The sequence below is a fragment of the Larus michahellis genome, chromosome 4 (genome assembly GCF_964199755.1).
Source record: "Larus michahellis chromosome 4, bLarMic1.1, whole genome shotgun sequence".
NCBI classification, from domain to species: Eukaryota; Metazoa; Chordata; class Aves; order Charadriiformes; family Laridae; genus Larus; species Larus michahellis.
This window is the reverse complement of record NC_133899.1, coordinates 4158434-4183808: the sequence shown is the minus strand read 5'-3', so window position 1 is coordinate 4183808 and position 25375 is coordinate 4158434. Positions and strand designations below refer to the sequence as shown.

General features: G+C 45.6%; 1 protein-coding gene across 1 annotated transcript; it reads left to right on the top strand.

Moving 5' to 3' along the window:
- Positions 1–5204: 5204 nt before the first annotated feature.
- ATP2C2 (ATPase secretory pathway Ca2+ transporting 2) lies at positions 5205–25278 on the top strand. Its single transcript, XM_074582807.1, has 25 exons — positions 5205–5691; positions 7479–7568; positions 7651–7686; positions 7779–7840; positions 8911–9019; positions 9099–9248; positions 9342–9410; positions 10263–10338; positions 10588–10654; positions 11880–12004; positions 13835–13932; positions 14616–14717; positions 15520–15609; positions 17031–17132; positions 17712–17868; positions 19219–19389; positions 20015–20112; positions 20199–20249; positions 20767–20933; positions 21588–21656; positions 21739–21855; positions 22566–22713; positions 23308–23403; positions 23723–23864; positions 25001–25278. The coding sequence occupies exons 2-25, from the start codon at positions 7566–7568 to the stop codon at positions 25105–25107; spliced, it is 2412 nt and encodes an 803-aa protein (XP_074438908.1). The 5' UTR covers positions 5205–5691; positions 7479–7565; the 3' UTR covers positions 25108–25278.
- The last annotated feature ends 97 nt before the right edge of the window (positions 25279–25375 follow it).

Here is a 25375-nt window from a genome sequence, read left to right as displayed (position 1 = left end):
CCCCGTTTTTTTCTCCTGCATGACAGATTGGTTGGAGTACGGGTATTTACCAACCCTGTCCTACATTCAGGCCTAAATTACTATTCTAGCCTGGGTTGAGGCTTTTTTTTCCATTTCAGGTTTCACACCAACAAACGTTTATCTCCTGGAGATTTTCACAGGCTCCATATCCTCCTGGATATGCTGAGCATGCTTATCAGAATAGTTTTATTATCATGCAGGTACCTATTTTTAGTTCAGCTTTCCTTCCAGGTGAAAAAAGGGAGACCGTGGGATTGCCTGTGCACAGCAGTGACCCAGATTTCACTTACAGACACGTGCGTTTTTAATGCCTTTGAGCAGTAAAGCCCAATATCTTGCATCTGAAAAGCTTCCAGGAGGCAAGGGGTTAACTCTCTCCAGCTCCCATAGGTTTTTGGGCTGAGAGTTGCAGCACCTTCCTCCCAGGAGACCTTGTATACGAAGTTGCCTTAAACTCTTGAGTTTGGGGCTTTTTTTTGGACTGAGTGGGACTGGTTTGAGTGGGCGAGGAGGCTCCTCAAGCGGGGTCACTGGCAGCTGTGGAGTGGCAGTGACGGGGTTTTCCCGCAATGCCATCTTTCAGCTTAAGGGGCTTTGCTTCGGATTAAAGGGAGCTGGAAGACGTTTTGTTTTGTTTTGTTTTGTTTTTTCTTTAATTAAAAAAAAAAAAAAAGAAGCCACGTTTGAGCAAAAGCAAGAGAGCAGTGGGGGTGAGCGGAGTGGGATGTGCAGCTGGGGGCAATAAGCCCGTGATTTGGGCACTGCCCACCCAGCCTGAGTCAGCCTTCACACACCTCTTCTTAGAGCAACTTCAAATCCAGGTACTATTTTTAAAAGCAGCTTTTCTGGAAAAACCTTGGCTTTTTGAACAATCCAAGGGTCTGTTTGGGGGCTTGTATCCGCAAGCAGGGAGACCTGAGGCTTCATTTCACGTGAAAAGGCTGCACTTCTGAGACAGATGTGTGCTGGGGGAGTGAGAAACTGCGCGAGAGGAGCTGAAATCACAGCGGTGGGTGGGAAGGGGCTGGGGGCTCGGGTGAGGCAGCCCCTTGCTCGCAGGGCTGTGCTTTGCTCTGGGTTGGTTTCTGCGTGCTGCCTGCACCCCCGAAACGCAGCTCCTCTGCCTGCCGTGCGCGCCAAAAAAAGCAATTCAAAGGGCTTTTGAAGGTATGGTTTGATTTATTTATTTTAGTAAGGACGAAGAATATATAAGAGGGTTTCTGCTTAATGTTTTAAAGGGCTTCTCTTGTTAGACTAAATAACCCATCCCATGTTTGACCAGATTACAATACGCTAGCTGCTCCAAAGTAATCTAAGACAAGTGGGGGGGAAAAATATGCAAAACCTCGGTAAAGACCGAGGAGGAGGGGAAATCCTGAGAACCGATCTTCCGGGCTGTTTGCCAGCATACACAGAAAGGGCTGTGTACTCTGCAGAAAGCCCCACGCTTTCTTCCTTCCCGCGCGGGCCGCTCGGCGTGACAATTGATGGATTGTTTCAGGGCGAGGGATGCGGAGGCAGCGGCGCAGGTACCGGCAGCGCCAGACGTGCCACGAGGTGCAGCGGGGCAGGCTGCCGCATGGCTCCCAGCCACCACCACCTGCTCTTTACGGCCTCCAGTATCCCCTGATCTTGCAAAGCAATAGATAAACTATTAATTTTCTTTTTCACTTCTTCCTGCCCTGCTCTGTGGAGTTGCGCACTCTTGTGTTTGAGTTATGCCTAAAGGATAAAGGTTAAAAACGTAAACGGGTAAATTGATAGCCAACATCCGTTTTACAATGTAAATAGAAAAGAAAGTAATGCACCAAGAGAGGTTAGTTTCTGAAGGGGTTTGCTCAGGACGCTGCCTGATGCCTAGCAGATGTGGTTTTCCATGTGGGATGAAGGGGCTCCGCACCGGCAGCGCTGTGCAGAGGAGGGGGGAGATGGGGCTCCACGGATGCGCATGGCTGGAGCTGTTCAGCTGGTAGGAAAAGCTGTGCCACGCTGGGGCAGGGGAAATCACTTGCAGGTGTAAGCTAATCAATGCAAATTAACTCATCCCAAGAAAACTGTTCCTTTCACAACAGCCCCCGGCTGTAGGAGCACAGAGCTGACAGTGTTTCTGTTGATCCCCAGCCAGCGCTGGCAGCGTACGGCTCGGGCACATCCATATACTTCTGTCATTCATTTCCTCCACGCCTTTTCAAAGGTAAATACTAACGATTGAGCTGGAGCCTGGCTTCCTCCCCTGCCTCTGGAGGCACGTTACCCTCGTGCCGGCGTCCCTTCCGGCACCTCCAGCTCCTTTATTTAACATTTAACCTCTTTCAAGGCAAGGCTGTACCTTGATACCTACATCTGTCACCAGCGATAGAAACCACGTTAATCAAATCCATGCAGTAATGAGTGCGAGGTATGTTTCTATACATGACAGCCCTGTATTTTCTTCCAGGCAAATCCTTCCATCTTCTCAGGTGCATGGCTGGCTTTTGGTCTTGCAGCACCTGGGTGTCAACAAAGTTACGTGGAACTGATGAATTTGCACAAGGAGGAATAAATAGTTGGTTTGAAACATGGAAGGACATTTTTTGTCACTTCCAGGGATGTCTGTTAAGGAAATGTTGAAATGAGGGTGGTGCCCAGTGCCAGGGCACCTCAAAACAGTGGAGAAATACTGCACCTTCTTTGGGCAAAACGTGGTCACCAGCGTGAGGGACACGCAGAAGCAGGAAAATCCTTGGAAATCTTGGGCAAATTGCTGAGGTTTTGGAAAGGCAGGTTGTTCTTGGGGCAAAATGTCTTCTAAATGAGCACTGCATAGACCAAGGGATCCCAGGAAACTCTTCCGCGCTTCCACCAGGAGCCGGTCGGTGCTGGTATCTTGTGCGTTGGCAGCTGTACTGTGGGTCAGTAAATAGCGATAAAAAGGGGGCTGCAACATATGGAAGTGGCAAAAGCCTTTTTAAGGAGCAGGGCTTCGAGATGCTCCTATCTCATCTGCGACGAGCTCTCCAGAAGTCACAAGGCAGAAACCAATTCTGCGTAGCAGCACGAGAGAACAACCAAAGGGATTTTCTGCATTTATCTCAGGCTTTAGATTGCAAAACACTGAATGTTCCTAGAAACCTCCTGAATATTCATAGAAGGGCTAATTCTACAAATACCACTCCAGGCACCTCTGAAGTCCTCCCAGCCCTTACTCAGGTGCTGCTGTGAGCTGGACCTCAACGTTTCCCCAAGCAAACACCCCAGGGTGCTGGTAGCGGGGAGACGGTGCCAAATTCCTCCCGCCCTGCCGAGTGAGAGCTGGCTGCAGGGTGAGCTCTGCCGGGGGCTGAGCTCGGCATCCTCCTCTTAACGAACACGTGCTCCTGTACTTTATGAATGAAGGTCCATGGGAATGGATTCTCCTGTCCCTCGGGAAGGGTGAGGTTTCTCCCTCTCCGTACTTACCCTGCAATAGTGGTCACGCTGCCACCATGGCGTGCCTGGCTGAGATTTCAGGGGATGCTGCTGCTCTGGAAGGAGAGTTTTGGAAAAGGAGTCAGGGGATCCTGAAAGGGAAGAGAGATCAGGGTGCTGAGCCCCTGGGTGCTGGGAGCTGGGGCAGCCTCGATGGGGCAGGAAGGCTTTGTCCCACTCGAAGGTGTTTGCGGAGCCAGCAGCGGAGGAAAACAGCCGTGGAGATGGAAGAGACTTGCTTTCTCCTGCTGGCTCAGAGATTTTTCCGTCTCGTGTTTGCTGTTCATTTATTATGTCTTTAACAAGGGAAAATAGTTTTTTTTTTTTCTTGCGCTCAGCATTGAACATGCAGTGGACTGTGAGACACTGGCATGGAAAAATCCTCGGCTCAGGCAGGATACCTGCAACCAGCAGAGCCCAGCACGCTTTTCTGACCATGGCGGAGGCATGAGTTTGTCCTTTTGGTAATCCAGCTCCTAATAGACTTTCTTTCTCAACAAGAATGTGCAGCTGGCTTTGAGGCTTTAATAAGGATTAATTAGGGAATATTATAAAGTGCTGTGATTTAGGAAGTGTTTTAGCTAACTGTGAAGTCGCATGGCTGGCAAGGTGAGGGAAGGGAATGGGATTAAGGGAAGAAGCAAAGAGATGCTGAAATGCTTTTATGAACTGTGCTCTTGCCTAACGATTGCTTTATCTCGTTTACTCAGACCCATGAGGAGCGTGAGCTGACAATAATTGAGCAGGAGAAGGAGGTGACCGTTCTGCCCCCGAAAGATGCGTGTAAATGCCATAAAGAAGACTTGGCAAGAGCTTTAAATGTAAGGGTTTGTGCAGGTCTTTGTGAACATAGCCGAGCAGTCTCTGTCATCTCACTCTGGGAAGAGACTGAGGTCTTTGGTTTCACGCGCAGACTCCTGGAGTGCTGGATGCCTCTGCCTTTACATGGGACGGATCCTCACGTTGGCTGTGTCTGAGGCTCAGCGTTGGGCATTTGCGCTTCGCTTTGCCCTGGGGAAGGATTTCACTGAAGTGAGCGGCTCTGTGAGCTGCAGGTGAAAGAGTTCAATTGTCCAGCCTGGAAAACGGAGCGCTCACCGTGCCCTGCCGAGGCTGGTGGAGAAGTCCCGGGCGCAGGCTGCAGAGCTCAGCAGCTCCAGTTATCAGCAGCTCCTTGGAAAACGGTGTGCAAATGCGTGCAGCCCCTTCCCCCTGCTTTTCCTCGCCATTTCAGAGACAAAACTCACCCCATTTATTGTCCTAGATGACTTCTTAAAGGCTTGCTTGCAGCCTGAGTTGTTAGACATAAATTCACCTCACCATCCCCGCCCCGAGCAAGCAGCAAAGCTGGAGCCATTGCCCAGTTCAGCTCCAGTGCTGAGACCCGTTTGCCCACGCGGGGCGAGCAGAGCAGCCCCGGCAGGGATGCCGCGGTGGCAGGACCAGCCCTGGCTCCGCTCCAGCTTCCCCTCATCCCAGGTAGCCAGAGGGATGGAGGGACACTGGGACTCAGGAAGGAAACTCCGGTTACTTGGTCTGCACTGGATTTTGTCCTTGGGAAAAGAAATTCTGATGTTGTGGCTCACGCTGAACCCCATGTATGAAAAACAGACGGAAATTTAGAAAGGCTGAGTCCCCGTGACCGGGGAAAGCTACAATGCTTAGCAGTATTTTGGTGTCTGACCTCACTAGTCTTTTTAAATCCAGGCAAAATAGATCTTATTTCTTCTCCATTTGTTCTCTTTGGATTTTGTCAGGGTATTTTTATTTTTACTTTTTCCTTAAATGTACAGCGAAGCCAGAAAACAACTCTTTCCTTTACTATTTCAGATTTCTAATTTGTCATCTATAATATGGTTTCTCACTTGTGGAAGTATTTTTTTTTAATTAACTTATAATTATTCTATGGGTTTCTGTGATGGTTGATGGCAAAGTTTTATAATTTAACAAAAATAAATGCCTAAACAGAAAAACGGTGGATAGATTTATTAACATCTTGCCCAGTCTACTTACAGTTTATTAACGTAACTTAAGTTTTCTGTATCTATTCTACATTATGTAATGTATTTCAGTTTCTTTTTTTTTTTTTTTTTAATTTCCCTCTAGGTTGATTTACAAACTGGACTCTCCGAGTTTTCTGTGCTCCAGCGCAGGTTAAAACATGGCTGGAATGAATTTTCAGTAGAGAGTACAGAGCCGATATGGAAGAAATATCTAGACCAGGTAAGGATTTTCTGCACAGATTCTCATTTCCTGGCAAAACCCCCCGGCTGGGTTGGCCTGAGCGTGTCTCTACATTGAAATATTCAAGGTTTCTACTGCCACGGATTCAGCCTTGGAACAGGCTGTGCCCGGATACAGAGACTGTCTGTTCCCCCGGGAAAGCCATTGTGAGATTCAGATGTGGGGTCATTTAATGTGAAGATAACATCTTAAAATAAAAAGAAACCTTTTTATCTCCACGCAACCCTCAAATCAAAAGCCATAGATCAGTGACCTGATTTCTGGAGTGTATTTATTCCCCTTAAGGTGAATGATAAAATCATGAAAGGTTTGAGGGAAAGCAGTAGTAGCTGAAAGCCACCGCAGTGAAGGAAAGCCCTAAACCTGCATCAAAAGCAAAGGCCACTGAGGGGCTGAGATGAATGTCAGTGTCTCTTAGTGATACGTCGGTAAGAGATACATTCACGCATGGTGCCATGCACCATGAAGATCCACAATTTCAAACCAGCTGCCTCCAAAAAGCCAGGCAGAAGGTGGTATTTGCTCCCTTGTTTTTCCCCAGCTGAGTTATCCTCGAGCCTTGCTTTTATTAACTGGTTCTCTTCAGTATTTAATGCATCCTCCACCTCTCTTTTAGAGCTTGTAACGAACAAGAAGGGTCTTTTTTTTGATGTTGTTTATTTTCAGCCAGCAGTTTGACTGATCTTCTCCTTGCTTAGCTGGATCATGAAAATTTTAGTTGCTTTGAAAGACTTTATTTCATGGGTTATCCCTTTTTTCCTATGTGATCAATATTTTTTGTAATCATCCCTAAATCTCTTCCAGGATTCTTTTATTCTTAATATAAAGTGAGATGGTGCTTTTTTCCCTGCTCTTCCTTAACAAGTTGTTTCTCCTACGGGGATGCCAAATGAACTCTTTAGAGCATCTCTGATCCGTCCACACCCTGTTGGTCTCTCTGGAAGAGCTGCTTGCGGCCCCACGCCATTCACACCTCTGCGCTTGAGCATCGTCCCTCAGCAGACACTTGAAGTGGCTTCTTCCACCTGCTGTTTTTGTAAAACATCCCCTTTGGCTCAGTCTTTCTGAAGAGAAATGGAGGGACTTTCACCTTTGGCTTCGGCAAGGAATAAATTTAGACTTCGGCTTTCGTGCCGTGTGTCGCCACAGATCTGTTACTCGAAACAGGCAGCTTTGTCTTTGCCTGATTTAATTCCCTTACATCAATTCCCACATTAGCTAAACAGAGCTGTAACTTTCTCAGGTAGGAGAAAAGTCCTTAAAATCTGTATTTAAAAGTGAAAAAAGGAGGATCTGACTCCCACAGCACTGGGTGAGCACAGAGTTTAGCAGATTAACTAAAGGGCGGGGAGGGGGGAGAAAGAGGATTTCTGGTTTCAAATTCTAAAAAGACAATAAAGTTTTTGTTTGTACCTATCATGCCTCCAAGAAGGTTTCGGAGTCAGTCCTGCGCTGTGTGACTGCAAAGGCGAACCTTCCCTGTGCACACAGGGGAAAAGAGAGGGAACTCGTGTCTTTTGGTGTGAGCCTTGTCCTGCTGGTCCCTGACCGTGTCCATCTCCTGTACCGGGGGCAGGATCCCACGTCAGCCTGACCACAGGTGCTGCACCCGCTCTGTCCGGCCAGAGCGATGCTGCTCTCACGAGCAAGGAGGGTCCCTGCAGCCAAACCGCTTGTCTGATCCTTTCTGGTGACGTCTGGGGCCAGCTTAGCGTCAGCAACTCTGTATTTAATTTTACATTGCAATTTGTTGGGTTTTTTTTCAGTTTAAAAATCCCCTCATTCTCTTGTTGCTGGCTTCCGCTTTGGTAAGCGTCATCACGAAAGAATACGAAGATGCCGCGAGCATCGCCATGGTAGGTGGTACCTCTCCTGCAACCCAACCCTTCGCTCCCTGAAGCTGCTGTGCCCGCGTCTGTAATGCCTCTTTGTTCGCAGGCGGTGCTCATCGTGGTCACTGTGGCCTTCATCCAGGTACGTCAGCCAGGGCTCAGCTCCGCGGCCAGGGCTGGCATGAGCGAGCCCACTCGTGTAACTTGGCTTTCTTCTCCTTTCTCATTTAAAAGGAGTATCGCTCGGAGAAATCTCTGGAAGAACTTAACAAGCTGGTGCCCCCCGAGTGCAACTGGTGAGACATGCCTGGTTGGGTGGGTTTTAGCAGGGCTTGGGTTATGAGGGCAGAGTTTTTAAAGTAAGCACCTGGTGGAACTGAAAAAATGCTTAGAGACAGGAGGGTCCCAGGAATGTCCTGGTCCGCACCCTGCATAAGGGTCCCTGCAGCCTCTTGCGTGTGGCTGACTCCCCATGCAGCAAGAACCTCACCTGCGGGGGTGGTTTTTTTGCCTTTAGGGTAGTTTTGCTCCTGGTTGATTGGCACAAAATGAGCGGAGGTGTAGGCGGGCTGGGTTTCCTCGCCCACGCCTGCCCGTCGCTGTACGTACGTGCCGGGCACGGGCACACCGGGTGTTTCGGTGCAGATCAGCCACATTGTGAGCGTGGTCACCAGTGCCCGTGGAGCAGTTGTAGGGTGTGTCAGACGCTGCTTCCCTGACTGCTTTGATGTTCAGTATCAGCGATTTAGATTACAGGAAAAGTTTTTCCTATTTATGTCCTTGCAAATCAGTTTTGTCCCAGCCAACGTAAATAAGCCACGAGGCTCAGAGAAACCTCGCGCTGCAAAAGCAGCACGGGGTTTTCTTCTGGTCCAAAGTTCACCCAGGTTTGAACCTTACAAACGCTACTGTTCATTCTTTTTTTTATTTATGATATGGCACCATAAGCATCTAGCCACTTGAAAGGCTGCACTGTTAATACAATAGTGAAACGCCAGCAGTAATTCTAGCTTTAAAAAGCTTCTTTTTAGGCTAAAAAAATCTGCCTTTCATTATTTAAAGCACGAGCCACAGGAAAGCACCCCATCTTGTCACTCCGATCTACTGTATAAGTACCGTTTAAGTCGCTTATTGCTGAAATGCAGGTCTTCTGTAACCTGCCCATCTGTTTATGAATTAAAACTGAGCCCAAACTGAACGTAATCATCTCTCCTCATCGTCATGAAGATTGAATGTTCTTATTTATATTGGAAGCTCGGTGGGGCAGGGCTCTTGCTTTCTTGCCAGGCTCATTCCCAACCCTGCAGAAGGAATAAAAACCTCACAGCCTGGTTTCCTTTCTTCTTTCTCCATTTGTCTAACGTAGCCTAAGGGAAGGAAAACTGCAGCATCTTCTAGCGCGAGAGCTTGTGCCTGGAGATATCATCTATCTGTCTGTTGGTGACAGGGTTCCTGCAGACCTCAGGCTGATCGAGGTAAACACAGCTATACGTACGAGAGCCTGTTTTGGAAATTTCTCGGCTTAACAGTGGAGAAAAGTGCCTTTTTAATTAGGTTACAGATCTGCTAGTGGATGAATCCAGTTTTACTGGAGAAGCTGAGCCTTGCAACAAGACTGACAGTGTCTTACTGGCAGCAGGAGACATAACCACGCTGAGCAATGTTGTTTTCATGGGCACCCTGGTGCGATACGGGAAGGGAAAAGTAAGTCCTGTCAGCCTCAATCGTTTCCTCAAGATTAGTTATGGAATCTCTAGATTTTTTTCATCTCCTGCTCTCTTTTTCCCTTCTTTTCAGGGCATAGTTATTGGGACAGGGGAAAACTCACAGTTTGGAGAGGTGTTCAAAATGATGCAAGCTGAAGAGGTAAATAAGTCTCTGTGTCTCTCTGGAAATGGTGGATGTTCGGGATGAAAGCTTGTGAGGAGAAGCAGTTCCCAGAGTTAATGCACTGTGTTCATTTTTGCTTCTGCCGCAAAACACGTGTGTGCCTGAGGGACAGCAAAGTGCTGTATCCAAAAAAGATGGTTATGAGCAAGATTTAGGCTTCTAAATCCAGACTTATGATGCTCAGCTTGTGTCTAACTTGGTAGTTGCCCAATCAGTATGGTTTCTTTTCCCCCTCGTGCTCCCCACACTTTCCACTACATATATAAAATTTTACTTCTATATGTTCCAAAATTTCATGGGCCAGAGCTCCGAGTTAACACAGAAGAAGGTCTAGAAACTCTTGATCCACTAATGCATGAAATCACAGCGGAAGAGAAGCAGACACTTCTGGGTATGTGTGTGCAAAGCCCCTGGCACAGCGATGGGGGTCCGGACTTTTTATCCCTGTCCCAGAGACTTTTTCACAAACATTATCCAGTTCCAGACTCGATTGCTAAGGTCCTTTTCCAAATTAGCCGTTAGTCTGTCTCTACCTCGGCTAGTAGCTGTGGCTAGGTCTACCTAGCTGTAATTGAACATAATTCTTTTTCTCCCACTTTTTGCCTGTTTTGAGTGCATCAAGGCAGAGTATCTCTCCCTACAGGATGGTCTGTGCCCAGCAGACCCCCCTGGGGGTTTGGGGTGGGTGAGCACCGGGGTTTATCAGGCAGACGTAGGGACCACAGTAACGATAACCAGGACTGCGTGGGCCAGTCGTTCTGGGCCGCGTGTCATCTTCTTATCTGGCGTAACAAGCAAAGAAAACCAGCTATTCTCTAACATTTCCAGACTCCAAAAACACCGCTCCAGAAAAGCATGGACAGACTGGGGAAGCAACTCACTCTTTTCTCCTTTGGCATAATCGGTGAGTCGGACGCAATGCTGGTACTTGCATGGTCAGCTGTGGAAGCCCTCTGTGCTCCAGGGCCACTTTCTTCAAAAGTACTTGTTGATGTGGCTTAGCTGGACTCTGGGGATTCAAGCAGAGACACCTCGGAAGGAGATATATGGGGGGAGCCTGTTTGCATACTCAGTTCCCCAACCACAGCTAAAGCAGATTAGAGATCTATGAATTTCTTGAAGTTTTTTTAATCGGATGGTTTTCCCCCACCAGGTTTGATAATGCTTATTGGCTGGTTACAAGGGAAGCATCTCCTCAGCATGTTCACGATTGGAGTTAGGTGAGGACTGGAGAGCACCTTTCTCTATGATTTCTAATGAAACGTGTCCCAGGGAATTCCCTGTTCAAAACAATGGACATTTCACAAAAGAGAACTTGAGTAAGACCCTTCATAAATACATATCGATCTTGCACTGGTGAAATTAATGTGAGCTTTACAACAGAGTTTAGTAGAGGAAAAAAAAGTTTAAGGGTTTATTTAATTCTGGAAATCAGTATTTTGAAAAATCTTCACTGGCTTTTCCACCTTATCCTGCTGTGAATGTCCTTTCCTATCTGCACAACGAATTTAGTGGGAGTATAGCAACAGCAAATAGTAATCTTTGCTGTTCCTACTGGCTTTACGTCTAAAGACAGGAATGCGCATTTCATGTGGCATAAAAAGCATGCCCAACCTCTTAATCAAACATAATAAACCATGTGTTTTTAGTAGTACCCATAAAACCTGTTGTCATGGCTCTACAATCAACCCTTGCAAAAAAAAAAAAAAAAAAAAAAAGAAATAAAGAAGTTTTCTATGTAAATCAAAACAAAACCAAAGACGAGGAGACAGTGGAGAAGCCAGACTGGCTCGGTGCCCACCTTCCTGTCTCCTGGAGGGATGTGATGGTAAAGAAAAGTGGTTAAGCCTGAGTTTTGGAGAGCAGCCTGTGGTGTTCAGAGTTACCCAAGGAATAGTTAAGGGACAGATACAGACTGTGTCGGGATTTTCCTAGCATGTCAGGTGTTGCAGGTTTCGATGCTGCTCTGAATCGGTGTGTGTAACATGGGGACATCTGGGGAGCTGATTCTGTCCCGCTGTAGCTTGTATTCACACCTAAGAGAGGAGATGAGGGGCTGCAAATGCCCAGGAGCTGGTAGTCAATGTGTCAGCCGTGATGCCAAGGAATATTCAACTTCCATCCTCAGAAAATTAAATACACGAAATGAAATCCAACCACTAAATATTGACTTGGTCAGACGTTAATGCTCTTTGGCAATGTAAGGAAGAAAAGTAATTGCTCTGTCAAAATCATCCAGAAAAAGGTTGAAGGGTTGGATAAATATCCTGCTTTGGTATTTATGGTGTGCCAGGAGTCTCAGTGGTTAGTACTGCACGCTCCGATTCAGATATGGCATGTATAAGCAGGAAAACTCCTCCCATGGAAAAGTCCCTTTGACGTGTTTTGGTCGGTACTTGTAGTTTGACCCCTGTGTTGAAGCTGTTGTGTCTCTGCTGTCCCCAGCCTGGCGGTGGCTGCCATCCCAGAGGGCCTTCCCATTGTGGTCACCGTAACGCTGGTGCTGGGCGTTCTCCGGATGGCCAAGAAAAGGGTGATTGTGAAGAAGCTGCCCATAGTAGAAACCTTAGGTAAGGCTGCAAAGGGGCCACACAGCTTGGTCATCTGCCTGCCAGGCTTCAAAATCTGAACTGAAGAGCGACGAGATGGCCAAGGGAGCCTTGGTCTGATGGAAAAAAATAAATTTGAAACATGCTTGCTGGGCTAGAGCAACCCACTCAGACTTAAACAAATTTTCTACCCCATGTTTCTCACCCTCTTCCCTTATTTGAGTGATATTAACGTGCTGGGAACAGTACAACCCAACCCGTGGCACTGGCCCGTGGGGAGCAGAGCCCCTCTGCAGACGTGTATGTCCTGCTCGGGTTAAAAGGCTTGGTTTCTCCTTTCTCCCCATTCTGTGGGACCATCCTGTCCACTTCTTCAGCATCTGGCTAAAAAACCTCACAACCCCTTAAGTTGAGCCTGGTGGCATAAACAAAACCATTTGTCCATCTGCAGCCTGTGTGGCCATCTCCCAAACACCCAGAGTGTCATGGAAAACAGGGACAGAGAGGACCTTGAGAAGGCCAGCCCATCCTCACACCTGCAGGGCAGAATGAACTGCAACGGAATTTTTCTTCCACCTCCCCCCATCCCCGGGTCGCTCTGTTCCAGGCTTTGCTTCTCTGACATCAGTCAGGAAGGCAGTTATATGAAGGAGAAGACATGCTGCACAGCCGGCTCCTTCAGCTAAAATCTGTCTTCCTTGGAAATGCTGCTATTGTTTGAACGCCCCTTGTTTGTTCTGCAGTTAAGGAATCTTATCACCCTTATTTAACTGTATCTGCCCTGACCCAGGACATCTGAAACGGCCTTATCTCATGAAGAATTTCGTTCTGGTAGGGCTGCGCTCAAATAGGCGTAACTGCCAGATGCCCAGGAACTCTGAGCACGGCAAAAACTGTACTCTCCTGCACGTTAATTGCGCCACGTCTGTTACGCTTCTGAAAAGGAGAAAAATAATTCTTCTTCTCTATATGATTCTTCAATAGCTAAAAATGGAATATCGGAGGTGATAGCTTTGCTCTGTGCTAATCCTTCAAAACCACAATTGATTTAATCGCAGCCCAATCTGCTTTATTCTCTGCAGGCTCTTACATGGGGGTCATCGTGTTCGCGGGGTCTGTGCCCAAGCTGTGTGGTCATCTCCAGAGCCAGGGAAGATATTCAGACTTAGAAGGGAGCTGGAGTCTGAGTCTTTGTTGCATTAAAGTCATTTTTCCCTTTCTTGGGAGTGGAAACTAGATTGAATGTGGTGACTCTGCTAATCGACTCCTTTGCTGTATTGTGGTGTAAATGCGCTCTGGAAGAAATGTGCTTTACTGAAGCAGTATTGTCACAAAGCAGAGCATGAGTGGGGCAGGTCCTGCTCTTAGATGTGGATTTTCAAATCCCTTGGTGAAGCAGGGAAGGGCTGTTATTCCTGATTTAGAGAAGCAAGGGTTAAATGGCCAACCTGAGGAAGCATGTGGCACAGCAGGAATTCCATACATCTTTTCAGTATATAACAGCTGTTCTGCTGTGTGATATTGCAGCTCAGAAACATTGATTAACTCCCTGGAGATCAGTGCCTGCTCTGACCGCCCACCATATGATGCTCAAGATGATGTGGCCCTCTTCCGATGTCTTCTACCACATCTTGCATCCAAATTATGTGCACAATATCCTGATGAGCACTCGGATCCTTTCCTTACGACACCCTGTTAGGAAACTCATCCATTTCTTGGTGTTTTCTCCCTTTTCTCACTGGTGCAGTTTGAGTAGCATTAGGGAAACAAGTTCTCCCTCTTCTGGTGCCCTGAATCTCATTGTTCAGTTGCATTATTTATTAGTTCTGATTAAAAACTTTCCTGCATCAGGTTGCTGCAATGTCATCTGCTCGGATAAGACAGGCACTCTGACAGCCAACGAGATGACGGTGACTCGGCTGGTGACCTCGGATGGGTTCCAGGCAGAGGTACGGACAAGGCGGTAATACGGACTTCCTGGTGCAAGCTCAGCTTTTAGTTCAAATGAAGGATGCTGAGTCAGTCCTCAAACAGGCAGCTTCCTGCACATCACCGGTTCCATTAAAGAGATGGCACTTTTGCCGTGCTGGAGGCAGGCGGAGGTGGGGCTGAGCGCACAAAAGCTGCTCAGATACCATAAACACGTGTTCGTTGGCATAATCTCCTGTTCTCTGCAGTTATTGTAAATATTGAAACCTGCCACCGACCCTTGTCGGTCCATCTTCTGTAGGACTATTTATTATACCAGTGACTTGATCCTTCTGCTTGGTTCACCCTGCGTGCGAAGGGGGTGAAAACGCAGGCATGCACAATGTAAGGCAGCGGAACCGCAGGGCAGCCATCCGTAGGGTAAAACCAGTGAACCCACTGCTACCGAAGGGCTGGATCTGTTGACTGAGCTGCAAGAGACTTCTGAACTCACGGCAAACAAGTTCTGCATAAGACAAGATGGTTCTTTTTGTTCCTGTATAGCTACTGTAATACTATACTTTCATTATCAGCAGCCTTTCCTATAAGCATTGCTTTGAGCTAGAAAGAAAAATCAGAAATGTTGATACCCCAAGGTGTACAGATGTAGTAAAGTCCTACTTGGCTCTGGGAAACTTGCTTTTTCTGTCTCTCCCTTCCTCAGGTCAGTGGCGTGGGCTACAATGGAGAAGGAAACGTTTATCTTCTGCCATCAAAGGAAATTCTTAAAGAATTTTCCAACATCTCGGTTGGGAAACTAGTGGAGGTAAGTATAAATTATGAACCAGCTTGTCCTATTTACATTCAGTTTCCATCTGCACGGATCACTTTGGGCAATGAGTGTGAAAAAAAAAAAAAAAGCTGCTTTCATACTTCTTAAATGAATTGTCTTGCCAGAGCATTTTCATTATAAGGCTCCGAGTAATTGTAATAAAATACCTGAAGCTTGTGGGTGGGTAGCAATCGTAAGACATATAGCGAGAGACCAGAGTAATCAGCTTAAAGTGTCAATGACATTTTGGAAAAAATATAATTCTGGCAGAGAAAAGACCAATTAATGTTACCGCATTCAGGTCTTTAACGTGGACAGATTCTAGACTTTATCTAGCTACACAGTCAATTTATAAATGTACTGTGATGGTCTCTGGGTTTCGCGTTAGCATTAAATGAAATCTTGCACATTCGACTGTGGGCTAAAGCAGTGTGCAATGATCCGAGTTGGAATCTCAAATGGCGGTTAGGTCTTGTTTTACCCATACTGCACATTAGAAGCAATAGTAGGGGAGACTAAGTCTTCATTTTCATAATTTATCAAGCTGGTTAGATATAGATCATGTTTTGCTTGATGTTAGTTTATCCAAAATGTAGCGGTTTACCAAAATGTTGGTGTATCCCATAGATTAAGTGGGTTTAGAAAGCACAAGAATTGATCCCAAGAGATGCTGCTATGGGGAACAGCACATCGTTGGGGATGTGGCTGTTTTCCTTCTCCAATCTCTCATTATTTCATTTAAAGAGATAAAAAAAGCTATGAAAAAATAAACCAAGACATATGTCCCTTTCTCTAGGCTGGCTGCGTAGTCAATAATGCCATTATCAGGAAAAACAGTGTGATGGGACAGCCCACAGAAGGAGCTCTCGTTGCCCTTGCAATGAAGGTAAGATTGTTAAGATCTAAAATTTTCCAGAAATCTAAAAAAAAAAAAAAAAAAAGGAGCTGGAATTGTTAGGTCTGACAGCAGTGATCAGACTTCTTTCAAGTCCCCAGACTGGTTTTAGTCTTTCCTTGTCTCTTCTCCCCAAGGTCAGAGATGTACACCTCTCCCACGTAAACCTCTCGTCGTGGACAAACACCTTCCCTGAGCCTCTGTGCTAACAGCAATAATTGTTTGCTTGCTTAACCTCTGCAGTTACGCTGCTTAATGGATTTCTGTCGGGCTCAGACCAGACTGCCTTTTGTACATTTTCTGCACATGCCGATTAAGAGCTCAGGAGGAAGACAGAGAGAGTGAAAAAGGAGGAAGACCAGGCCATGTGAGAAAGCATGGCAGGGGAGTCATCGTCGGTTTGGGTCATCTGCTGGCTTTTTACTTTTTTTTTCTAGTCAGGCTTATGTAAAACAAGAGTTTTTGATGACCGTTGCTGTCATGCTCATAGGCGGAGGGCTGTAAAGCGCCTCAAGGTATCACCTCGTCAGCGTTGCGCAGCCTGTGATCCACAGACTTCAGGTGGACTGTAAAGCACGGGAGGTGCCTGACGAAATGATGCACCTACAAACAGCTGTTCTTACCTCCTGTTTGTAAAGCTTGTGACTCTGACAGTGAAAACATGGCTTTTTTTGTAAAACAAAGACATTTTATTTCCCTAAATGCTAAATTAGACTCTACCTTCTGCTCTGCCATTCAGCAGCCAAGCAATAGCAGAACATGAGAGGGGGGTCCTCTCTTCTATTATTTTTTTTTTTTTTTTTTTAACTTTTTAGTTTGGTGGGAGCTTGGGGAGAGAAAGACTGGAAGCTCCTTCTGATCACTACCACTTCGCCTAGAGCACCGTGCGCGCCGCGAAAGCAGGCGTGTATTGATTTGACCCATCGTACGTCATGGCTGAAGGGTCTTCTTGTGGTGAATTGCTTTGTGAGTTTAACTCATCAGGAGATAATTTGAAACCACATCCACAATTGGCCATTCGGTTATTTGCGATTTTCCCTTTTTCTTCCAAGTGGGGGGGCTGGGAAATAACCGAAGTGGGGGAGCCTGAGCTCGGGCTGGAAGAAACCTGCTCTGCCCGTGGCTTTGCTGCGGGTGTAGGGAAAGGACTTGACCCAAAGGCCCACCAAGACAAAAAAGTCAGCAGGAAGCAAGCCTCAAACTCCAGTTTAATTTATCCCATATCAGGCACCAAAAGGAAAAGATGGATTTGAATAATGAGTTTTACTCTCCCCATGCTTTGTCTTGAGCTCTGTGGTACGCGACCGCCTGGAAGTACACGGTCAACAGTCAACGCTTGTAATATGGAAAGTATATACAAGCTTTGGCATTGTTTGGCATTACACTGCTCTTGTTGTTTTGCCTTACTTTAGATGGAACTAGCTGACATAAAAGATATTTATGTAAGAAAGAAGGAAATTCCGTTTAGCTCTGAACAGAAGTGGATGGCTGTGAAATGCACGCTGAAAAGTCAGGTAAAGCAAACAGTGGTGTTGGCTGGTTTCATGTTGCTAATTGTGCACCTCAACAATGGGCTTGAAATGGTATCTCTTTAGCAAATAATGTTTTCAGAAGTTAACTATGTCAGGAGAAAAACCGAACAAACCTCAAAATTCCCAACTTGGGTGTAATTTTAGCTCGTAAAGCTGTGTTTGAACAGGAGAAGATAATACTTTTCATATAGTGGTTTGAGCAGGAAAACGAAAGCTTTTCAGACGTAACTGACAGGGGAAGAAAGATACGATGGTTGGAAGAAAATGTTGGTCATTTTTCCCTGACTGGGTTAAGCGGTTTGGTCTGACTGATGTTGTGCTGCGGTTTAAAAACTCACCAACCTTTTCACTACCATTCTGAGCAGGAAAAATGTCGAGCGCAAAAATATCATATCTTATAAATAATACGCACACCTGGGCATTTTACAAAACTAGTAAAAGAACAAACAAAAGTTCATTTCTTAGCTAAGATGAAAAGCCTTATGCACTATCAGTATTTTTAAATGTCCTCTTTTCATTATTTTTTTTTTTGATAAAGTATATTATCTCCTTACTTTAAAGGATCAGGAAGATATTTACTTTATGAAAGGAGCATTTGAAGAAGTGATTCGATGTTGCACTCTCTATAACAGCGGCGGCATCTCGTTATCACTTACACCCCAGCAGAAAGCCTTCTACCAGCAGGAAGAAAAAAGAATGGGCTCCTCGGGCCTACGGGGTGAGTCATTACTGTCTGTGTCCCGTAAGCTCACAGGTTGTCATGCCCTAATACTTTCCTGCTTTTGTTTTGGTCGAGGCGGACAGAGGCTCAGTCCTCGGCATCACTTGTGTGGTCTCTTCGTGAGACTTGTCAGAGTTCGCCGAAAGCCCTGCCTTAGGTCTGCTGGCTGCTTGCTTCCCACTAATCTTTTTTTTTTTTTCTTTCTGGGTTTAAATTAGTGAGATTGAAAGGAGCTAGAAATAAGCATTGGAAACGGTGGATGGTTTTCCTCCACGGAGCGTTGGGTTACACTCTGAATGTTGCATTGAAAAGCCTCGCACTGAACCCAATCTAAGCGCTGCTCTGCCAAGAGCAACAAACAGCAACTGCGAAAGGGGTTCAAAACACGGATTTGGGCACTGGGATTTCTATTTGAAGTTTGGCTCCATTCTTTATTAGCACCGAATCTAACGATCTCCTTTTGATCCTGGCTGCCTGTCAGCGCGCGGCCCGCAGGAGTTCTTATGCACGTGTCATTTCCTTCGTCACCAGAAACATCCTTTCAGAAACGTCTTAGACTTTCACACAGTAACAATACCCGGTGCCTGTTCCCAGGTTGTAAGGAGGTGAGAACAAGTCTTGGCAGCCGGGTCTGGAAGATGGTACAGTTAATGTACATATTCTCCAGCCCCGTGTCTTGCGGTTAGTAACTCGTGTAGGGAACTTGCTTTCCAATATCTGAATCATCTGCTGTTGTGAATGGCAAATTACTGCTCTGAAGAAAAGCGATTAGCTCGGGCAGCTGCTGCGAGCTTGTGGTTCAGTCATCAAAGCAACACTGACATGAACCCCTGGCAAAATATCCTTGAGTGATTTAAGAACGATTGAATGATATGATTATGGCGCCGAGAGCAGAAACAAAATGTTCAGAGCCGTGATGTTTACACAACGGAAGTTTCACGGGTTTGACTGAATTTACATTTCACATTTTTAGATTTTAAAAAAAAAAAAAAAAAAAAGTTTAAGTTTTTACAGGAGGGCTATTGTTTAACATAGTGTCTGGTCTGACATTGCACTGTCCCAATTTAATCCATCTGCATTTGGGGAAGACTTGGTAGATGGCTTTAAATTAGAAAGAAGTAAATCCTAAGAAAAACACGTAAAACAGAAATGCTCCGATTCGGATAACTGGTATTGTTTGAGGGGACCAAATTTTTGTGTCTGTACAAGATCTGAATGTAGTCACTAAAGATCTGGTTTTAATGACTTTTTCTGCTGGAAAACCGGTAATTTACTACCTCCTCTTCATTTTAATGTATGGAAATACATTATTAATAATTTAGTCTTCTTTTTTTCCTTTGTTTCTAGTACTTGCTTTGGCTTCAGGTCCAGAACTTGGCAAACTAACATTTCTAGGTCTGGTTGGAATAATTGATCCCCCGAGGGCTGGAGTGAGAGAAGCTGTTCAAGTCCTTTTTGAGTCTGGTGTATCAGTAAAGATGATAACCGGAGATGCCCTGGAAACTGCCATGGCTATAGGTAACAAACTTAACTTCTTTCTTGTGGGTCTATATTATGTCTGCCAGATCAGCCAAATGTTACATCACTTAATAATCAACTTCATCATTCTTTTTGTCAGTGCAATAGAGGTTTGAAATGCCACCGCGTTCTTGCTTTTCCATTGAAACAGATCATATTAAATGCAGTAATAGAACAGCTATGAACCGTGGGCCAAATCCCAGTGACTTAATTCCACTATTTTAACACCCGAAATGGCAAAATTTCAGTCTAAGATGCTTAAATGAGACAGATGGCATTGCTGGGATTACAGACTCCGCTAATGCTCAGAGTGTGAGTGTCTCTGCATTTCCCATTTTTGCGTTTTGCTATTAGAAATCCACAGAGCAAGCAGCAGAGAAGAGAGCGACGGATTTAGTATCAGCTCCAGCTCTGGGTATTATGTTGCTTCCATAACTCCAGTTGAGTAAGGACAGGGTGACCGGCCCAGGGCAGAGCCAGGGAGCTGCGTGCCCTGTCAGATGCCCCAGGTTCAGAAATATTTCCCAGTAAATTCCTTAATTGCTGCCTCTATTCTTTGAGTCAGGAAATAGCCGGCTTTTTCCAGAGCTGACGGGCAGATCTCATTTTGGGCTTTTCTTTGCAGGACAGAATATTGGTCTCTGCAATGGGAAGCTGAAAGCCATGTCTGGGGAAGAGCTGGACCAATTGGCAGAGGCAGAGCTATCATCCACTGTCAAAAATGTAATGGTTTTGATTACAAAACCAAGGCCTGGTTCCATTTCCAACAGCATCCATCTAGTACATGATTGTATTTTTTTGTTTTTCAGGTTTCCATTTTCTTCAGAACAAGTCCAAAGCACAAACTAAAAATCATAAAGGTACTAAGAGCCTCTCAAATCCGTTATATGCCTCACAAAAACACGGTGTAAGGGGTGCTCCTCAGTTCTCTAGACCACCTGGTCTTCCAAGGCAGGGTCAGCTCAAACTAAAGGACTGTAAACCCCAAGCTAGAGCATTTGTGCTATTTACACCAGAGACATTAGCATTTCTCTGGCAGACCTGGCCTGGGTAATTTGATAGCCACTAGTGAGACGCTACAGCAAGCATGATATTAAGAGAATGATTTCTGAGGACTCTACTCTTTAATTCCTGCTGGAATTGTGAGATTTTCTATACTCCTGGAAATCCAGTCTCTTAATTCTTGGTCTGAGTTTTGTCTGAGTCTGGCTTTTTTTTTTATTCTGAGTTTTTTGTCTGGCTGCTGAGTCTACTTTACCCTCAAAGTCGTGTAGCACTTTTCTGCTCTTACAATATTACGTGCAAATCCTGTGACTGCCAACAGGACTCACTCATCTTCTCCTGCCTTCAGAGTCTCTCGTCTCTCCGCTCTCACAGGCTTTGCAGAGGGCTGGTGCCGTTGTGTCCATGACAGGAGACGGTGTTAACGATGCCGTGGCCCTTAAATCTGCCGATATCGGGATTGCAATGGGACAAGCTGGTACAGACGTCAGCAAAGAGGCTGCCAACATGATTCTTGTGGACGATGACTTCTCAACAGTAATGTAGGTTTAGCAATTTTCTTACTATCAGACACTTCCTTACTTCAGATACTTTCTGGCTACCCATTGCTCAAGTCTGTTGCGTGACTAGCCCTGGAAATAATGCAAGACGCAGGACGTGTAAGTCAACAGGCAGCATGTGGAGATACCTAGTGTGGGTCGGGCTCATTTTCAGTTGCATGCACGGCAATGACTTTTTTGCTTCAAGTGGTGGTGGCAAAGCCACCTTTCATCCGCAAGCCCTGGTTTCTCGTCGCTGCAGCTAACCGGGGATTTGAAAGCGCCTACAAGTCTGGGTGGATCGTAACTTGTGCTCTCTGCCTCGCTCGGGAAGCTCAGAGGAAAGACATCGTTCGGAATGCTCTGCTGGTTCATAACAACAAACAGAGTAGGCAGAGTAGAGTGAGGATATAAATAGGCCACTTGCCTGCTTTATGAACCAAGGCCTGGCTGTGTAAACCAGGCTTTTCGGATCTGCTAGTCCCGATAAAGTCATTTTAACTGAGGAGCTGCATTGATGTCCTCCTCCTAAGCTGCAGTCTGAATTTCAACTGCAATAAGTGCTAGAGAAGACAACTCGTCTTTAAGTGTGACAGAGAGCTCAATGTACAGTAGTGTGAGTACTAGTTATTTGATAAACTCTCCCCTCCCTTCCAGGAACGCAATAGAAGAGGGAAAGGGAATATTTTACAACATAAAAAATTTTGTCCGGTTCCAGTTGAGCACGTAAGTTCCTGTTTGCTTTGACTCCAGCGAGAGCGCCTTTTGGGTGAGGCCACACAGGATAACGTTCTTCTGTGCTTTGCAGGAGCATTTCAGCTTTGAGCCTAATTACTCTGTCAACAGTGCTCAACCTACCAAACCCACTCAATGCTATGCAGATCTTATGGATCAACATCATCATGGATGGGCCGCCAGCCCAGAGGTACAGAAGAATCAAACGCACAAATTATTCTTGAGTTTAATATGCCTGAATTTGGTTTAGGAACACAAACGGTTATGATTTCTTATCAATGCGCCAATCCTTCGGTGGTTAGATAAGACAAGTTGTACTTTTGTTCCCTCCTGGTCCCTCCAAACCATTTATTTCAGGTTTACTTGACGTTTTACATATTCCTGTTCTGTGGTGGAATCACTTAATTATTCCACTTTTTTACCATGCGTGGTCTGTGGTGATGAGTGTGTCACCTGCCAGTAGCCCTGCAGATCTGACTGGTAAGGGAATACTGGGTACATAAGGCGGGGGGGGGGGAGGCGGGGCGGGTATATGTCCCAAAATCACAAGACTTAGGAACCCCATTCACCTGCTAATTACAACTACAGCTAACTACAATCCTACAACATGGACGAGATGTTGGCCACCATCTCACAGCTAGCTCTCCCTTTGGGGTGGGATAGCGGTATGATGCACAATGGTAGTCTAATATATCATTTTAGCAGCTCATTATGCAAAAAAGACCTCTGTCATAGGTGTATCAGACAAAATTGGGGCCTCATGTAACCCTGCCAGAATACTTTCCCTCTCATGCTGTATTCCCAAGAATTTCATCCTCCAGATCCATCCTGGTTTATCAGCAGTCGTTTCAGGACAAGCCGCATTAACTAACCATGTCCCTCTGCTTCTCTCTGTGGCAGCTTGGGAGTTGAACCTGTTGATAGGGATACCATCAAACAGCCGCCCCGACGTATCACGGACACTATACTCAGCAAATCATTGATCCTGAAAATCTTCATGTCAGCTGTAATTATCATCAGTGGAACCCTCTTTGTCTTCTGGAAGGAGGTGAGGAAGTCTGCAATCGTATCTTGTTTCCATCAGGGTGAGGAACAAAGTGAAGGGCAATTTCTGAAGTACAAGAGAAGGACTTTCATCCAGTGGGGAAGGAGCAGCGTGGGCAGAGGGTTAAGAAACCGGGGTCAGCTCCTAGCTCTGCTCCTGCCTTCCTCTGGTGCCTCTAATTTGGAGCTTCCTATCCAGAATGGGAAAAATATTACTTGATACGATATCAATGCTTTAAGGTACTTTTCACCTCTAGTTCTCCATGTAAGTAGAAAATACCGAGTACCTAAATATGATGGATTGTTGTTAGTAAACAGCGACTGTTACTATAACAGTTTAAGTAATTTAATTTAGAATATTCTTTACTCAAATTCCACATCAGTTTAAGAATTTAAAACATGGTGGATCAGATCATAAGCTCAACAATTAGCAGAGAGAAATTAATGCTATCTGTAATGCTTAGAACTAGATTTATTCCCTTGTTTTACTACACTTGGAATTCACTGGGGTCATTAAAGAGAATATTTAATTCATCTGTTGAATTGACATATTTTTGTAAGGCGTAATTAACCCCTGAATTTTTACGTGTGGTTTCAGAATCCAAAAAGCGGCATAACTCCTCGAACCACAACAATGACTTTTACCTGTTTTGTGTTTTTTGACCTCTTCAATGCCCTGACGTGCCGCTCTCAGGTGAGATCGCTCTGTCAGCAAAACGCTGGCATAAACATTAGCACACCAGTATTTTGCGGCGGAAGGGGGTGGGTTTTTTAAATGTTATTTAAAGCAGCATTTTTATCATCTTTATTTATAAAGTTATCCATCATAGTTCAACTGCAACTACGTTTTCAACTACGTAGTTCTGCCGAAGTTAGCATGCGTGTAACTTCAAGAAGTAATGGAGTTTACACGCAAGGGAATAGTGGGACACTCAAGTACCAACAGGAGATTGGGGAATGTTACATTTATCTTTTTTTTTTCTTTTTTTTTTTCCCCCCCCACCCTTCTCTAGACAAAGCTGATATTTGAAATAGGCTTTTTCCGAAACCGCATGTTCTTATATTCTGTGCTTGGGTCATTTTTGGGACAGCTGGCTGTTATATACGTCCCTCCATTACAAAAGATCTTCCAGACAGAGAACTTAGGAGTGCTAGGTAAGTTGCAAAATAAATAATGGTTTTGTTTTGTTTTTTTTTATTTAAAGCTACTTTAAAAAACAGATGAGATTGTCAAATTGTTGCACGATAGCTCCCAACGGATTGCTGGTAGGGGAAATCAATCAACAGCCCCTGTACCTATACACGCACACACAGCTATGCACAAACAGCAGTAGTATTTAATGATGTTATTCCAGCCTAGGTTTTGCATTTATGTGCAGTAAATCAAAATTCATGTAAACGGAGACATGCCAAGATTCTTCCACGAGCTCTGTATGGTGATATTCCTCTACGTAAATCTATCCAGGATCGTTACGCAGTGAGTCCATTTTGAAAAAGCGGAGTAAATGTTTCCTAGCTGACATGCAATGCGTATTTTACCATTCCAATCAGTCTAAGCAAACTCTGCCCTACTGCGCTGTATTGCATCTCCCCTAGGCGTGTTGTTAGAAGCAGGGTTCAGTGATCCCAAATCACAGAATCATAGAATCAATTAGGTTGGAAAAGACCCTTGGGATCATCGAGTCCAACCATCATCTCTGCTCTGCAAAGTTCTCCCTTACACCATATCCCTTAACACCACATCTCAATGAGTCTTAAACACCTCCAGGGATGGTGACTCCACCACCTCCCTGGGCAGCCTACTCCAGTGTCTGACCACTCTTTCTGTGAAGAATTTTTTCCTATTGTCCAGCCTAAACCTACCCTGCTGCAGCTTGAAGCCATTCCCTCTTGTTCTATCGCTAATTACCTGTGAGAAGAGACCAGCACCAACCTCTACAATGGCCTTTCAAGTAGTTGTAGAGAGCGATGAGGTCTCCCCTCAGCCTCTTCTTCCTCAAACTGAACAGTCCCAGCTCCTTCAATCGCTCTTCATAAGATTTATTCTCCAGGCCCTAGCGTAGAGCTTACCACCCCCTGAGTGGACTATACCAACTGACGGTATGGGAATCCCCTGTCTATCGCAGTCATTTCTCTAACTCTACAGCCAGCCAAAGCCTATGCAGGCCGTACCTCTGTGCAGTTACACCGGCACAAACATCTGCCGCGGGAAGGCCCTTGGCTGGGGATTCCAGCCCAGCACAGACCCCAGCAAGTCCACTGTGCTCATCTCCGCTGTTTCTTCTCCGCAGACCTGCTGTTTCTCACCGGACTGGCTTCCTCAGTTTTCATTGTGTCCGAGTTTGTCAAATTCTGCGAAAAACGCTGCTGCCAACCAAAGAACAAAGGGAGGTCGTGACTGATGCAAACTTCCTCTAAAGATACACTTGGAACGGAGCTGTGATGCTGGATAATCCAAATGCACCGCTTTCTGACGCCGCACATCCTTCCTGAAGATTCTGAAATGAATCCGTGCTGCCAGTCCTTCCTACGCCACAGTCTGTTCCTTCTACTCGCTCCACCCAACCTGTCTGAGCTGCCTACAGAAACCTCCGGAGCGGCTCCTGTTTTAAACCAAGACCAGGTATATTTTTCTGACATTGTCCTATATATCGAGAATGCTGTGA

What these genes read in the sequence shown, in the direction of transcription:
- ATP2C2 (XM_074582807.1), top strand. An exon ending in TTTCTCCTTTGGCATAATCG is followed by an intron (nt 10,339 to 10,587) that starts GTGAGTCGGACG and finishes TTCCCCCACCAG; the next exon opens with GTTTGATAATGCTTATTGGC. An exon ending in ACAAACTAAAAATCATAAAG is followed by an intron (nt 20,250 to 20,766) that starts GTACTAAGAGCC and finishes CCGCTCTCACAG; the next exon opens with GCTTTGCAGAGGGCTGGTGC.